The 17662-nt window shown below is 40.5% G+C and overlaps 1 protein-coding gene across 3 annotated transcripts in view; it reads left to right on the top strand.

The window, feature by feature from the left end:
- The window catches only part of plch2a (phospholipase C, eta 2a), a 168461-nt gene that overhangs the window by 123540 nt on the left and 27259 nt on the right, over positions 1 to 17662 (top strand). For all 3 annotated transcript variants that reach the window (XM_076740470.1, XM_076740471.1, XM_076740469.1), the window contains exons 5-9: positions 4225 to 4395; positions 8086 to 8179; positions 9190 to 9393; positions 12799 to 12919; positions 16188 to 16359. In XM_076740470.1, the coding sequence (XP_076596585.1) occupies positions 4225 to 4395; positions 8086 to 8179; positions 9190 to 9393; positions 12799 to 12919; positions 16188 to 16359 (762 nt within the window). The remainder of the gene's footprint in view (positions 1 to 4224; positions 4396 to 8085; positions 8180 to 9189; positions 9394 to 12798; positions 12920 to 16187; positions 16360 to 17662) is intronic.

Here is a 17662-nt window from a genome sequence, read left to right as displayed (position 1 = left end):
AAGGCCAATCTAAAACTGTGTAAAACTTCTAGACATGTACTGATCCAAATGGATTTGTATCAGGGCAGATACTCACCTTAAGTATATCAGGTATGAGTCAGATGTGACTGATGTGACACACTCGGTGTAGTTTATTCATCCATGTCTTTATGAATTTCCACTTACATTGATTCAGTCATGGCAGGCCACCGACACAATTTCAGATGCCTGATACATACATTTCATACTTTCATTCTCTTCTATAATAAGCTGTGGGAAGGTGGGCAGCTCTTCAAGCAGGGGATCCAGTGCAACACTTCATTTGTCTCTGAACTCTGGGCTATGTCTCTTCCCAAAACCATGATTGATCAAAATTTGAATTGCAATCCAGACATTTCTTATATGAAGCTCTTTATTAAAGTATTCCCACACCGTACAGACATTTTTTTCATGCAGTTAAACATGTGATATGGTCAAACAAAAAGCAGATAGAACATTTATTCTTCATATTTACTTGCTGTGGAAGGAGAAACTTGCTTTAGGTTCATTTACAGTTGGGAAAAGTAGTATTCAACACACCAACTTTTTTTTTTTTTTTTCATTTAACATTTCTAATACAGCTATTCACCATGAAACTGAGACCCAATATTGGTATTAATTCAATAAAAATGCACAGATAAAAAAATCGTGACATCCCAATCCTTAACAGAGTCATATACAAGATGGTGGAATGAAAAAAAGGTATTGAACACATAAGAAAAAACACAGATTCCAGTGAGTTGTTCTCATACCTGTGCTCAGAATCAACTGGGTTAGCATATGTTGGTAGGCTAGTCTTTCCTCTCTTACCCACCTCTGAATGCAAATAAGTAAATCATTATTTACCAAGGTGTTATGCAAGAAACATCTCATGATGGGTAGAGGTAAAGAGCTTTCCCAAGACCTTTGCAACAAGATTGTTAAGCAGCATGACAATGGAGCTGGTTACGTATGGATTTCTTATTGTTCCTATAAGCTCCATTGGTGCCATTATCCGCAGGATAGGAGGAAGGAACATTAATCCATCATATGGCCACGTAATGGAGCACCTCACAAGATTTCCAACTGGGCAGTCAGAAAGTTAGTCAGAGGAGTAGCCCCAGAGCCAAGGACCACATGAAAAGGGTGCCAGAAAGACCTGGAAGCAGCCAGTAAGTTGCTACAGAGACAATGCATTCCACCACCATGGTCTGCATGCACGTAGGAGGACTGAAGAAATGACATGTTGAAGCTTGTTTGATGTTTGCTACACAACATTTTGAGAAGCCTGTAGACCAGGCCTTCTCAAAGTCCACATTCCGGTTCGTATCAGGACGAAAGGGCAAGTCAATCTGGAACCAGCCTATATCGTTAAAAGGTGGCCCCCGGGTCATATCCAGCCTACCACATTCCCATCCGGCCGACAGAATATTAATAAATTCAGTAAATCATTGCATCAATCATCTAGTCACTCACCAGTGGAAAAGGTCCAGTCCATGCTGGGAGTGATGGTCAATGAGCTTGCCAACCCCTGGCCAAGAGACAAAAAATCTGCAATTCATAGTTCACCTGCATAGAGCAGTCACGGAGAGTCACAGAGCTTGTCTGTTGGGTGCAAGAGGTATCATCTGGTTGTAGGTTCGTTTGCCCTTGGACCAATGCAGTTGAGGAGTCCTTCCAGCACTCATGTCATGAATAGGCTACAATACGTTGTGAAGTGTAGCGGTTTCTGTTTTGAAATGGATTTTCTATCGTTCAATAAATTATCAGTGATGTTGACCATACAGTGAAGCTGGAGATCATCCACAGTGATCCTGTCCCCAGATGAATGTGGTTTTAATGTAGCTTATTTCGTGTGTTGTTGCTGTCAAGTTTGCACATTAACGTTAACCAAAGAATTTGCTATCAGCTCCTAAACCGCATAAACAGAATGTGTCTCATTATCTCCAGTGCACAATTTGTACAACTAGTGTAAATGTTGCTGTGAGAAAACGTGTGAGTCAGAAATAAATGTGGCCTTACTGTCCAAGCCTCTGCATTTGTTTAATGCTGGCGCAGTCACAAGACATGTGACGTCAATTAATTAAATATTATTTTGTCGTGGGCAGTCATTCCTGACCTCTGACCTTGAATACAAATTAGATGTGAGCCTTTGAGTAATAAGTTTCAGCCCCCCTGCTGTAGAATATTAGCGCGACATAGTGTAGTCAGATGAGACATTTGGGCAACAATTTTAAACGACATGTTTGGAGGAGAAATGGCTTTGCCTGTGACCCTTAAAATATCATACCTAGTTAGGTTAGGTGAAGCGAAGTTAGGAGGTGGGAGCATCATGGTATGGGGCTGTTTTTGTTGTAATGGTACTGTCAGAATTCAAGTTATGGAGAGGAAGATTAATGGAGCCATAAACCAGGAAAATCTTGAGAAGAATCTGTTGCCATCTACCAGGACAATGAGGGTAAGACGTGGGTGGACGACTATCCAAAAGATACTGCAAAGGAGACTCTTAATAGGTCCCAGAAGAAGAAATAATGGTGATGGAATGGCCCTGTCAATAGTCACAAGTGGTAGAATGGGTCAAAATCCCACCTGAACACTGTGAGAGATTAGCTGCAGGAAGCATCTTGAAATCAGTTGGCTTGTTCAATGCTTTTATTTCTTCTGTCTGGATTATTTTTGTAGTTTTATTGAGTTATTGCCATTGTCTGGTCTCAGTTTCATGAGGGTAGCTGCAGTGGATGTATGTTTAATGAAAGCAATGTTGACATGTTGAGTACTCACATCTTCCTCTGTATCTTTAAAATACTTTCCTAAGCCCACTGTGGATAGTGTACTGAGCTGCTCAGCCAAGCTCCAACTAGCAAAGACGTCATCACACTACAGTGAGTGGCTGCCTCTAGTGCTGCTTGGCATATGGAGCCGGTCACAGACTGTCTCAGTAAAATGAGGAAAGGATTACACGAGTCATGGTGTGACCCACTGCAGTGCTCCCGTTAACCTCGTTCTAGTACACAAACACAGCCGCAGCCTTTTATAGCCTGACTTGGTATCTGTCCAGCTCATTATTAACTAGAAAACCAACCCATTGTAACATGAGCTGAAAACATGTAGGTGAGTGCATACAAAAAGATAATGACAGAAAACTTAATCTCCAATTTAGTGTTACATTTGTTAATGTAAATGTTGGTCAAGTAAATTCATGAATGACAATTTTAGGAAAAGTACAAGATGTTAATGTGAGAAAACAGACGTTATTAGACAAAAGCTATATTTTCATCAACACAAAGAAAATACAAAATGCTTTGTTTTTCTTCAGTCACATTAATCCATGACTTTTTCCCTGGGTGTCTCTGTCATCTTCCCTGTACCACACCTGCAGCACCAACAGTACAGGCACCTGCAACCTAGCTGCACCCTATGGCTTCAGCAGCTTAGCCCAGAGGGAAAGAGTCAGATAAAAATAAATGACAGCAGCAGTTGGTGTAGCATCCAATTCCAGAAATTGTATTAATTCTGATTCCTGAATTTATCCATTGGCAGTTTTTGTTGTGTGTGTTGTGTGTGCTTTTTAATGGCTCAGGTCAGATTATCCTTCAAGGAGAAGTGCTGCGGTCGAGTGGTGTGGCTGACTGGACAAGCATACGGTCTTCAGACTTTGCATAGCTTGCATCACATGTCTAAATCTTGCTTGCAAGCATGATTGGATACTGTCACTACATTTGGACTTGGCAAATTTTTTATTAGAACTCATAATTTTACAAGAGCTAAATCAGATTTTGACATTTTTTTGAGTCTTCAGCTCTGAAACTGGTTTGTATGTTTGTTAGTCTTTAAAAAATGACCTTCTGTGTGGTTTTAATGTGTTTAGCTCTTGTTGCCCTTGTTTTGTTCCATTCATCTACACTTTTGAATGACTGTGATTCAGGAATGAGACTTTCAGTCAATTTTCTGCATCATTTATTTTAGAATGAAGTCTGTCTGGTGGATTTTAGCATAGCTTGTTTGCTGAGGTTTGAATACTTGGACTTGACAAAAACCTGATTAGCTCACAGTTTTTGTCTGTCTGTCCCTTAAACAAGACTACACACAAAGACTGTCTGCCTTAAAAGACTAAGTTGTACATTTTAGGAGTAGTCATTGAAAGTCTATCAAAGAGTCTTGGAATTTTAAATGAAGCTTATGGGAAAGCAAACTCAACTAAAACTGTTCCTTGTACCTGTTGTGTAGGAGGCGGATACAGATGACAACCAGGGGACGTTGGGCTTCGAGGAGTTCTGCTCCTTCTACAAGATGATGTCGACCCGCAGGGATCTGTACCTCCTCATGCTCACATACAGCAACCTCAAAGACCACCTCGACACAGCCGACCTGGCTCGCTTCCTGGAGACTGAGCAGAAGGTACCCACTGTATACACAGTTAGCTATTCAATTTCTACAAAGACTGACATTGAAAAGTTAGTTCACAGATTTATCATTGCACTCCTTCAACACTGTCAGAGTCACGATGGACAATTGAATATAAAAGCATCCAAACTGATGCAGCAGAACCAGAGATAATATCTCATATGGTCTTATAGCAGAAGTTCTTCCTTGTGTAATGATGTGTACATTACACACAATGCAACTGGACAGCAGACAGTCTGGTCATAGAATGGGGTGTATTTTGCTAGTAGCAACTAATGTAGCTCTTTAGCATTCAGCAGAGAGGAAGAGCAGACTGCAGAGGTCTGGTCAGCTCACTTCTTGCACATACAGTGAGGCAGTACATTATGTACTGCCTCAGTGTGTGTACTGTTTACATAGAATGAGGCCGTATAGTATGTACTGTAACAACACCATGTAGCAAACAGACACAAGCTGCTGCCGCTGCTGCAGGTGGCAGCCTCTGTATTGCGCTGTCTTGTTTATTTGTTCAGTTTTGAGCTCTCCTCCACTGATTCCATTCACCAGGGAGGACCATTTGACATTCGACAATTCACTTCTCAAACCCTTTCACCACTCTTCACACTTCTTCTGTGTTATAGGTTCCCTTTGTTCAGGTTTATTGTCCTTGTTCTATTTGTGTCTATTTCCGTGTAAAAACATTAGAGTGTTGAAAATCCAGAGTCAAATTTCTTGCCCACTAAAGCAGATTCTTATTCAGATTGTGAACCTGTATTCTGCATGCTCGATTAAGACAGAAGCAGGTCAATAACAATATTTCTGTCATATCATTTTACAGCCAATGAGTAGTTTTAGATCACCTGCCTAATGGGCCACTAAAAATCAAGTTTCTGGTCTGGAACTGATCCAAAACACAGTCAACAATGGAATATTTCTCTGCCTCAGTTATCTGAATGGTGAGCAGCTGGTTAGCTGCCATATCTGCTGAAAATTATTACCCGCTTCAGGATGGTGAACGCAAGCTCGACATACATATAGCTCTCAATAACCAAACTGGTGCTAGCAGCCACAGCTGTAGTAACATCTCTGTAAATACCTGGTTGACTGGGCTGTGACCATCCCAAATTGTCCTTTTTACCTTCCCCTGTCACTGTTTTACTGTATCTGAAACTCTCTTATTCCTTTGATATAACCAGGTCTGTTGGTGGGGGGATATTTAGTTTTGTTGTTGTTCTGTTGTTTTGGAAGGAATTGTGAAGTCAACACAAGAAATGAATACTCCGGATACAGTTTTGCCATTGTTATCCCGGCATACTGTATTCCATTCTGTTGTCTCTAACTGTCTGTCAGAGCTGTCTGCATCCGTTCTCGTCTCATTGTGGCAGAGGTTAAAAGCTTATTTGAGTAGCCAGTGGGTCCCTGAAGTGGTGCCTAGTGTAGGGAAATGTAAAAGCGAGGGCCCTATAGGGATATTAGTATTAGGGATATTAGATATTAGTACCATCACAGCACTTGAGATGTACCTGTAAAGGGTATTTGAATGAAGTACATCTTGCTAATGATAGCCTCGCCTGAAAAAGAAAAATTAGCAAATGGGCAAAACAGCTCCTTTTCTTTAAGCGCCCAGTATGTGCTCCTTCAGTTCATTTATCTCTGGCTGGCCATTTAATGTGTGGATACAGTCATTTTTCAGAGCAGAAAGTGGTGTTTGGATAGCTTCACATCAGCTCCGCTCAGACAGGCTGAATTTTTCTCCAATTAAACTCAGTGTTTAGTTGTGGTGCTGTGAATAAAATGGTCTTCCTTCTCCTGTTATTGGAGACTTCTGGAAGCAGTTTTGTGAAGCATTTGTTTGAAGTGATGCAGCAGAGTCTCTGCTGGGATCATTAAATACACTTTGTTGATATCTGTTGTTGATATGTTTTTTTGTGCCTCAAATAAGAGATAAGAGGCTGAGAAACACTTCAGTTTGTGTATTCAAGTGTCTGAGTGTTCTGAGTGTTGCTGGTAACTGTGTATCTTACTGTATTTCTCTGGAACTGTAATGTAATGGCAAACAGTAGCCTGTCGCTGTTACCATGCAGTCCCAAATAAATGATGTTCCCAAGGGTTAAGGTTTGCCTTAAGAACACATTAAAGATAATTGAACCAAATTTGTATGTTAGCTTATGACAACCCTGCAACGAGCAGTCATTATAGAGTACCAACTTTGCGTATAAGTGAAAATCTAATCTGTGAACCACAAATCCTTTGCATTTATTATTAATGAACAAACCCTAAATATTAATTTATTTTCACTAGTATAGACCTTCTGTTAGACTTGCGTAGACTTATAGACCTGAACTTAACTGCTGCTACCACTCTGCTGCCATCAGTTTCAGTTTTTAGCCAGTTTCAGTTTCAATTTTCAGCTTCAAGCTTAGATATGTCACATACTCAACATATTTCTACGTTACAGCTTCAAATGCTTATTGCTCCCTCTGATATTGTGCTTGGCATAAATAATATCAAATACCAAAAAATACGATACAATAGGAGAAGGGAATGTACTTTATACACACAATGTCATGTTAGTGGAATAGCTCTAGGGACATCTGTTGCTCTGTGTATGTCTTTAGTCCAGACTCAACTATTTCAACTACTGTTAGATGGACTGCGACGGCATTTTGACAGTGACAATCATGGTTTCCAGAACATGAGTCCTGCTGACGTTGATAATCCCCTGACTTTTCCTCTAGTGCTGCCAAAGTTCATGTATGGTTTTGACTAAAATGTCTCAACAGCTGTGGGATTGATTGCCATGAAACTTGGTACTAATATTCATGGTCCCCTCAGGATGAATTGTAATATCTTTGGTGATCCTCTGACTTTTCATCCAGCACCATCATCCAGAACTTTAGTTTACGGCCAAATGCTTTCAAAACTAAGGACATTCCCATCATCCTCAGCTGTACTGTATGCTCAGTGCCAATTATAAAAAAAAATACACACTCTAATGGTGGTCTGTTTCAAAAAAAGACAATCAGAGTCAATGTATATGAATAAATGAACACATCTGAGACTAAGAATACACAAAAATTGTGTTGAAATTGATAAATTATTATTAAAGTTATCCTGTATGTTTTTAATGCAACATAGATATGGATTCACATAACGCTGCAAAGAAAAAAGTTTAGTAATTTATTCATATTTGTTCAAATTCAGTGTGTCAGTGTTGGGAGAGCTGACAGCAGCCTGTGAGCTGCCCATGAAGCTCTGTGCTGCCAGTCCACAGTGACAGTGAGCCCGGGCTAACCTCTGTGTGCCTGGGTTTCCTCTCCACACAGCATTCTCTCATCAGGATTATGATGAGATGGGTTGCAAGTGCTCTCAATTTAACACAGTTTTAGACACTCATGCTGCTTAGTACAAAACATTTTCAGAAAATGGAAATAATCCTGTGGAAATAATGGCCCACCAGATTACCTTGCTAAAGCCTTGTTCTCTCACAGTATGATGGGGCAGTGCCCCGCCCCCTTCAAATGATGATCTGAGATGGGATCTGATTGACCGGTGAGGGGGCTTTAGAGAGCAGTTAACCAGACAGCAGTTGGATTCTGCAGCCAGGATGGACAGAAAAATCTATTGCATGTAGATGCACATTAGTATTCTGTTTGTAGCGTTTGCATAGTATTGTTGTTTGACATGTTTTTCCATCATTTGTAGATGACCAAGGTGACCAAGGACCATTGCTTGGAGATAATCAACAAGTTTGAGCCATGCTCTGAGAACCAGAAGCAAGGAGTTTTGGGTATTGATGGTAAGTCCGCTTTAATTTCGAACATCGATCTCTCTTGTGTTTGGAACCAAACTGAACAATGTAAGTTTCTACTAGAGAAGTAACTTGTTGTGAAAATGTTTCCCCACAAGGTCAGAATTTTGCAGATGGAAGTAGTTGCAGCCCTTGGTGTGCCGTGTATCTATCCAAGGTGTCAGTTGCCTTTTAACTAGGCTGATCAATTCTGCTTTGATGAATGTTGTTTTAGCATTCTCTGAATATTTCATTGTTCCTCAAGCAATTTGCAGATGCTTTTGTGCAAAAACACTCACATGAAGAGTTTGTTCAGTGCAGCAATTTGATTGTAAATTGTGAATTTTTCTGTTTTTTAAGAAGTGAGACATCAGTGTTGAAATTGAAAACAGTACAGACTGTGCACCAATCACTTCTAACTTTTGTTAGAAGTGATTGTGGGTAAAGTACCACAAAACTTCAGTATCTGTTCATCCATTTTAAAAAAGCAGTCATTATATGGTTAGAATAACGTTGTAAGGGTACAGTTTGAGATTGAAATAATAACTTTATGAGAAAAAGAAATGATTCATTTTGAGAGTAAAGTTATGATTTTAGAAAATTCCTCAAATAAAATGCAAAACCAAACACATGTAACATTCTAATCTGCCCATCTAATCATTACATACAACATTTCATTCTTGTGCAATTAGGATTTTCTTCTTGTAATAATATGAAATTTTCTCGTGACTTTATTTTTTAATATTAGAATTCTTGTCTCAAAATTAAAATTTTACAAGATTTGCATCATCTTACTTATTAGTTGAACACACCTGATCCAACTTAGAATATGCTGTGCTGAACCAGGAAGTGAGCACTACTGCTATAATTCATTACATTAATACATCCCATTTGTTTTAGTCTTTAATGAAAGAGTGAAAGTTGAAACCATGCTGGCTTTAAACTGTAACATTCATAAAAAGAAAAAAACAGCTGGATAAACCCTATTATAAAAAGTTGTTTGTTTAACATTCTTCCAGGTTTTACAAATTACATGCGCAGCCCAGCGGGGGACATTTTCAACCCAGAACACTACATCGTGAGCCAGGACATGAACCAGCCACTGTGCAACTACTTCATCGCCTCCTCACACAACACCTACCTGATGGGTGACCAGCTGATGTCACAGTCCAGGGTGGACATGTATGCCTGGGTGCTGCAGGCCGGCTGTCGCTGTGTGGAAGGTCAGTATGAATTTGTGGAACACATACTGATGCAGACATACACAGACACTCACTTCCTATTATTATCACTATCACTATATTATTTTTATTATTATTAAGTATAATACTGTACCTAAACCATGGAGATTCTACTATGTCTGCTACTACTACTGCCATTACTACTACAATCATCAAATGTACACTCTGAAGAGTATGATTACTTTGATGTGATGGTCACTTGCAAACAAAGTCACATGTGTCATCAAATTAAAATGATAAATATCTCTTCATTTACTTACATTACAAATTTTTTTCAAGGTGTTCCGTTGATGTGGTGCATGTAGCTCTCTTGGCCACTTTTCCACACCACCTTCATCCTAACCCATTTCATAAATGCACTGCTTTGTCCACTCTTGAACCAGATTCTTGCAAATATCAAAATATTTAGACATTAGTTGATTAATTGTATGGTTCTATTTAGACTTATTATATTCTATTTAGACATAAATACGCTCCAGGAACAAATTACAATATATTCCAAAAGTACATTTCTGGGGTGCTTATGTGTGTTTCTTCATGGTGCACAAGTATAACGTGTTTACATCAGACTAAAATGTGAAGATAGATGAGGTGTGGAAACAAAGCCACCACAATTTGAAGCTCAGGGTGAATATCAGCTCCTCTACACACATTGAACAGAATAACCCGTGTCGAGTGGATGTCAGTTTCAGTTTCAGTGTGCCTCTGTCAGCTTCACAGCTTCGAAAAATGTCACCACCCACTCCACTGCCATCTCTGGCTATGGATTGAGGAAATGAGAGTAGACTGAGGTCCATGCATGTGTTTTGTGCACATACATGCATCTTCAGATGAAGGTCAGCTGCACTGAAAGAAGGATAAATCTGCACACTTGAACCTGACGGTGCATTCAGTGTGGAGTTAAATTTGATCTGACCCAGCTAATAGTTTTTGCCTAAAGAAATATTTTTTACAACAAATTTTGGTTTCAACATATATCAACTTGCATATCAACTGTAAGGTCATTTTTCACATTTTGTTCTTCTGCTAAGTAATACGGCCGATAATATTTGTGGCACTCATCATTGAAAATACTGTTTCAGCTCAAAAACTCACTGCATCGGGACCCTTTTTGTTTAAATAGTCGCTAAAATGGAGGAGCTGCAGCAGTGCCTCCTATGACACGCTGCACAGTTCACTCCATGTGACTGTTTACATCCCACACTCCCTCCTGAGAGCCTCCATCTCTGCCGAAATTGGCACCTCAGAGTACTGTTGTCCATGCAGCTCCCCCCACTGGCCTCATCTGTCATTAACTCTTTCGTCTGTACACTGCATGTACCCCGTACACTGGTATCAGCAGGGCTCCCTCCGTCGTCTCCAGCTGGTACAAAACGCTGCTGCTCGACTCATTAGTGAAACTAAGAGGCATGATCACATCACACATGCTTGCCTCCCTATATTGACTTCAGGTTAGATTTCAAATTGATTTAAAAATGTTATTGCTTACGTTTAAGACCTTTAATGGTCTGTCCCCTAAATACATTTCTGTTGTGCTGACCTGGTATGTGTCGTCTCAACCATTTTTGATCTGTGGATGGAGCCCTGCTGCCGATCGAGCTTTTGCTATCAGAGCCCCCACACTATGGAGCTCTCTGCCCTCTGGACTCAGACTCTCTGAGTCTGTAGCCTCTCTTAAATCTCATGATTAAAGTTTTCTGTTTGTGAAAGCTTTTGGAAATGTTTGATATATTTTTTGTTTATGCATTTTTTATTCCTATTTATTTGATCATTTCACTTTCATTCAATTTACTGTCGTTATCTCCCTGTGCTCTATGTATCGTTTTGTCTGCCTTACCTGATTTTATTTTAAAAGTGCTATCTAAATAAAGTTTCTTTTTCTTCTTCTTCTTATCATCATTATTATTATTATTTCTGCAGTTTACATTTTTGCACACCTCTGAAACACACTCACACACAAGGAGAGGAGAGAGCTGGAGAGGCAGATAAAGTACAGCAATCTTGAAGCTCTCAGAACCTCAAAGATTGCCACTTAGGCGAAGACTTAGGCCAAGAGGAAGAACAAGAAAGACCTTCAGAGGAGCGTGAGGAACATGAGGAGCTCAGATAATCAGCGAGGAGAAGTTCTCAGCTGAGCTCCAGGTGGAGCGGGAGAAGAACAAGCTTCTCCAAGAAGAACTGGAAAGAATCAAAATTTCACACCAAGAGGTCAGCCAAAGGTATGAAGCTGATGTCATCACTGTGAGACAGCAGGCTGGCACCCTTCAGCATGAGCTTGGGAAGGAAATCAAGCCTCACGCAGCATCAGAAGATTGCCATGTGGTCAGCATCTTGAGGGCGGAGCAGGACACCCTCTGTCAAAAGATGGCGGAGGAGATCGATATCTTGCAGCAACAGGTCTTTGAGGAGCACAGATTGTTCAGGAGAGAGTTGGAGAAGCTGAAAACTCAGCTCAACGTTCAGATCTGACTCAACCTTCAGCTTTCCACTGAGCTTGAGGCTGAGAGAGACAGAGACAGTCAACCTCCGTGTAAAAATTACCAGGCGTGAAGAGAAGTGGGAGGATGAGCTATGCAAGATGCAAGAGTCCCTCCCTAATACACCTGCCATCCAACCCTGGAAGAGGCTCAAGTTGCAGAGGAAAAGCCATGAAAACAGCAGGAGTCCATCACGAATGCAGTGGCCCTTGAACCCCTGGAGGAGGCTGAGGTCGCTGATGAGAAGCTCCCAGAGAAAACACAGACTGCTGCTATCGGGAAAAGAACACAGCACTTTTCAAACGAAACGAAATAACATGAAGTTTATTGTCACATACAAAAAAAACAGTAATGATGACTGATAGTTATTGTAAATGAAAGGACTAACATGAATGTAGGCTTGTTTGATGTGGTTAGCCGAAAAACAATGGTTACTGGAGAAATAAGTAACTAAAGAAAAACTAGATACTGAGAGATGGTTTAAGTGTTTTAAGTAGTTTTAACTTTATGATTGATTTTATGATTGATTTTATTTTTTTAAATCTTAACCACTTTCAACTGGTTTTACTGACTCTCCAACTCTTTATTCTATCCTAACTGAACTGTTTTTATGCAAAAACACATGGAATTATCTACAACACATTCTCAACATCGACACTCAATACTCCTGGACAGTTCAAGATGATGATCTCAAACCACCCACGGTGTGCAGTTGTTTTGACAGAGTCGTGTCCTCTTTTGATTTATTTTTAAGCTGCATATTTCTCTGCATCTCAACATGACTGCAAACGAGAGAAATCGTATTATGTCAGATCTACGCACTATAAATTCCAAGCATGAGTGCATGATTTCTACTTTGCTTCTTAATGACTGTCCTGGTCTGTCTCCTCTTTTTCTTTCCTGTCCACAGTGGACTGTTGGGACGGTCAGGACGGTGAACCTATCGTTCACCATGGCTACACCCTCACCTCCAAGATCCTCTTCAAAGATGTCATTGAGACCATCAACAAGTATGCCTTCATCAAGAACGAGTATGTTTACACACACACACACACACACACACACACACACACACACACACACACAGTCACTGTTTTGATATTCAATTACTCTCACTCAGGTTCACCCCTTCAGTCATTCAGAATGCTCCAGTACACCACTTTCATCTTTCATCGTCTTTCCGCTGATGGCAACTACACATTACAGTGTTGCATTACACAGGCTGTTGGGTCGTAAAACCATGGAAGAAAATGGAGGGAATGAGGCTTGGAATACAATTGCAGGCTTGAATGAGTTTAATACATTCAAAAACTTATTTACGTTTGAAACATATTATGATTCACTGAGTCTGGTTGCAAAGACTTTCCCAAAAGGTTGATGTTTAGTCACAGTTTGGTGAGGGCATGTGCGGAGATAAGTAAACTATTTCATTTGATCATAGGCTATCTAGAATGAATACACAATACCAGACACAGGGTTGATCTTATCGTGTATCTTGGTGCAATGTGTTTTTTTTTTTTGTTTGAGGATTGAGAATTCACAGGCTACACTGTTATAGCTACACAAAGGAATTTTCTGTCTCATTAGTGTGCAGTTAGTCTTTATTTATATGATGTGACTCATATTTACATTTATTAATAGGCAGCGTCCTTTATTGGTCTTAGTGCTTATTACAGGAGCAAAGGGGGAAGTCAGATGATGTTGTATATAGAGCAAGAGAGTCTGCATATACAGTATGGTGGGGTGGACGAATGGGTCAAACGAACACAGGATTTTCACCCACAAGACCATTGTTCATGTCCCATGAAGGTCAACATTGACCTATTTTAAGTTACGCAACTTACTTAAAATGTGTCACATACGTAAGAGTAACATACTTATTTTAATCCACCATCTTTTCCTGAATTTAACCAAGTAGTTTTGGTGGTTCAGCCTAAGCGAACTGCGACAGCTTCTCAGCATTAACCACGAGAGGGCAAAGGTCCAGTACGACAAAGGTCCACCTCCTTCATCGTGCTAGCTTGTCGCTGGTACTCTTAAACGGTGACATGTCATTTTTGGAGTCACTGGCAATCAACCTATTCAGTCATTTAGGTGTGAGGATGTGCTGCTTTTAATGTTTTGCCTTTATTTGATAGAGATGGCAGAGATACAGACAGGAAATGGAAGGAGAGAAAAACACAGTGAAATAAAAAATACATTTCAAGGTGGCTTTGGCTGAGGAGGAAGGGCCGTCCACTGATCACAGGGTTAACCCCCACCTCCTCCTGTCCACATGCTGAAGTGTCCATGGTTAAGGCATTAAACATCAGATTACCTTGTGGCCAGCATCCTGTATGTTGTATGTGTGTGTGCGTGAATGCATGATTGAGTGGCAAAAAACCTTGTCAACTCATGCTAAATGGGTGGCCAAAAACATCAGTACTGAGTATTATTACATCAAAATGTATCCAGTCAAGTGTGAATTGGGATGACTAGCTGACCCCACCCATCATATAAAATTGCACTTAGCTCTTAGCTAATGGATAGCCAGCAAAGAAGTGTCACAGTAGGAGGCATGTCTTTGGTGTTTCAGCTGGTAAACCTGTGAAAACAAACATCGCAGGTAGGAGAGGTGTGTGCGGAGGCCAGTTGTTTTCTGACTTAGCCACTGTACTAGACACAAGGAAGTATTTCATTTCCTGTTGCACAGTTTGTTTCCCGAGTATGGAGGTTTTGTTTGAAGATGTTTTTTAATGTGGTGCGCATCATTGAAACTGTTGTAATATAACAATCACGCCCAGGCTAGCAAGATTGATCACCATTGCTGTCCTGTGTGTTCACTGGAAACTATCTCCACTCCACTTGTGGAGAGGAGTAGTAAACAACTCTTTGCCTCTGTGGGCATTAAAACGAGCGTGATTGACACTCATGGCTGGGATTTGCATTTTGTCGGAATGTATTTGCATAAAGCTTTTCTCAACTTTCCCCTGTAGTGCTCCTGGCCTCCTTTTAAGTCTCTGTAGCTTAGCGGGTGGTGCCGGGCTGCAACACCAGGTTCCATTCATGATGAATAGCAGCCTATCACTGACTGAGAATGCAATACAGTAGCATACATAATTTTCTTCATCAAAACTCTTGGTGAGCCCTCATGTCCTGTATGGAAGCTGATTTGTTGTTTCCTGACTCATTTATTAATGGTTTCCTGTAATTTGTCACCCATCTGTATGTATACACCATAGGCAGATTGTATCCCTACAAACCAACATAAAACACAAAATCCTGCTAACACCTGTGCAGATACAGACATCACACGTACACACAGCGAAATGAAAGCATATACACAGACATCCTCACAGTGTCTGCAAGGTGATAATCCCATTGACATGCACACAGACGGGAGGAGGCAGACAGAATCTCTATTTTTGGGTCCTGTCTCTTCAAGTAAATGAAGGAGAAGCACTGGCTTTGTGTGCGTGTTCACTCTGACTGTGTGTTTTTGAAGACATAATTGTGGAAAACATATTCCACAGATAAATGGCTAAAAAGGAGCAAGGTGAAAGGCTGCGTTCAACATCAAAGAGCGATCAGATTTTCCAAGACTGAATAAAAACAGGCTCTGCAGAGGGATGACAGGGGCAAAACTGGGATGAAAGCATCTATATAACTTGGACTGGGAATTGTCACAGCCAATATGTCACAAATGAGCAGTCTGCTCTTGAATATAGCTCCTTTTTAACGCTTGTTTTACACGCCAGACCACCGCTTATTCACCCTAAAAGAACATAATGATATAAATGATGATGTTTATCCAGACATGCTCATTTATTAAATTATCATCCAAAGATAAAAGAGCATCCATATTGGAGCTTATTCATTGTCTTTCTAAGTGCCTCTAAACCAAACACTTTTAGGAATCACAAGAAAAAATGGTTGACTTAACCATACTGATATTTAAATCTGTGACTAGCTCCTAGCATGGCTAAAGTAAGAGGTATGTGAGCCCTAAGAATCCCATAGTTTTGGTTGAAGAGTAATTCACAAAGAACTTTAGCAGTAAAAGTAGCCCTTGACTGTCAGGGAAGTTCGAGGCGGACCTGAGGGCTTCTAAGTCGCAAAGATGGTTAGCACAAATCATCCTACTTGAACACTGGAAAAATACATTTTACAGCTCTGACGATCTTATAATTTCTTTGTCGGTCAGATTTATTCATCAAATTAAAAATATGCTCTTCAGACACTTATTTCATGAAGTGGACATTAGTCTCCTCAACCTTTCAGCCCTGTAACTCCAATCTGTTGTGTGTGGTTGTCTCTCAGATACCCAGTCATCCTGTCCATAGAGAACCACTGCAGTGTCCCTCAGCAAAAGAAGATGGCCCAGTACCTGACTGAGATCTTGGGCGACAAACTGGACCTGTCCAACATCAAAGCTGATGAGTCTGGACGGCTGCCGTCACCAGAAACACTCAAGGGCAAGATCCTCGTCAAGGTAAAGTCAGGAATTGGATGCTTGAAAGTCACTGATTCTCTGTGGTGAGAGGAGTCGGTCCTCAGGCGATTTTCTCTGCTCATAATTTTATTATCTAGAGTTTGAACCTTACAGTGCAGACTTCAAAGGCAGGAGATAGTGGGCTGATTGAAGTGATGTTATTAGAAAGTGTCTGAATAAGATGTGTTTGGAAGAAGAAAATGAAAAATAAAACCTGACAGTTGGAAAGAATAAAAATCTGATGTGTATGGACTGTGTATAGTAACTCCAGACTGTAGACTGGATCGTTAGCTGGTCAGACTGATCGGTGTTGTAATTAGTTAGTGAATAAATGTGTTGATTCTTGCGGGTTAGGAGCAGTTCTGGGTAGTCAGCTTGACTTCACAGCTGAGAGGAGCTCTGACTAGGTCAAATGTTTCTCCACTCATCAATGTCACCCTGAATTGATACCATACCTTTACAGCAAGCTTTGTGAGCTATGGAGCCTGCTCAGGTTGCTCTGGGCTTTGGTAATTAACAACCCCATAACATGGGGCTCCTCATAATGTACATTTAACATTTAAGGACACTGTGAGACTTTTGGTACTGGTTTCATTTAGTGCTGGGTGGTTACCGGTTCACACCGAATACCGGTGTATATTTTTGCTATGATGCAAATTTTTAATATACCGCCATACTGGTGTATTTCATTATACCCTTTTCAATGTCACGCTTCTAATCACGCATTGTGCCAGGCCTGGTGAGGGTAAGCTGTAGTGCTCTGGTTTTATGTTACGATGAAGATGGATGGGATAGACATTGAAAGTTCAGAAATCGAAGCTGCAGAACTAGTAGAACATGATGACATAGAAGAAGTCGTGCCAAAAAGAGGAGTCGTGTCTGTGGTTTGGAGGTTTTTTGGTTTCAAAAAACATCGACCAAACAACCATTTTATGCAAGTGTTGTAGGGCTTAAGTTGTCGCCGGAGGCGGCAACACGAGCAATTTGCTCCACCACTTTAGCCACAAGCATGTGTTGGAATATATAAGTTAAGATTCAGCCAAGTTGCAATCCCTGACTTGTATTAATTGTTCAATACGAGCGCCCCCTGTACAGGGGACAGCGTGAGATGCGCGCAGTTCAGATGATCAATCTTGTAGCATACCAGAATGACAGGGAGAAACTAAGCTAAAAGCCTCTACCAAGAATTGCCACCCAAACGAAACATAAGTCATACAGCAATAAATTATACACGCATGTAAGAAAAAGACGAAAACAGCGTATGTCCGCTTTAGAGCGTCTGCTGATTTCACCGCTTCAAACA

The sequence above is a fragment of the Chaetodon auriga genome, chromosome 10, assembly GCF_051107435.1.
Source record: "Chaetodon auriga isolate fChaAug3 chromosome 10, fChaAug3.hap1, whole genome shotgun sequence".
In the NCBI taxonomy this organism is placed as follows: Eukaryota; Metazoa; Chordata; class Actinopteri; order Chaetodontiformes; family Chaetodontidae; genus Chaetodon; species Chaetodon auriga.
Note: the sequence above shows the minus strand (reverse complement) of the source record. Positions and strands in the feature narration are given on the sequence as shown.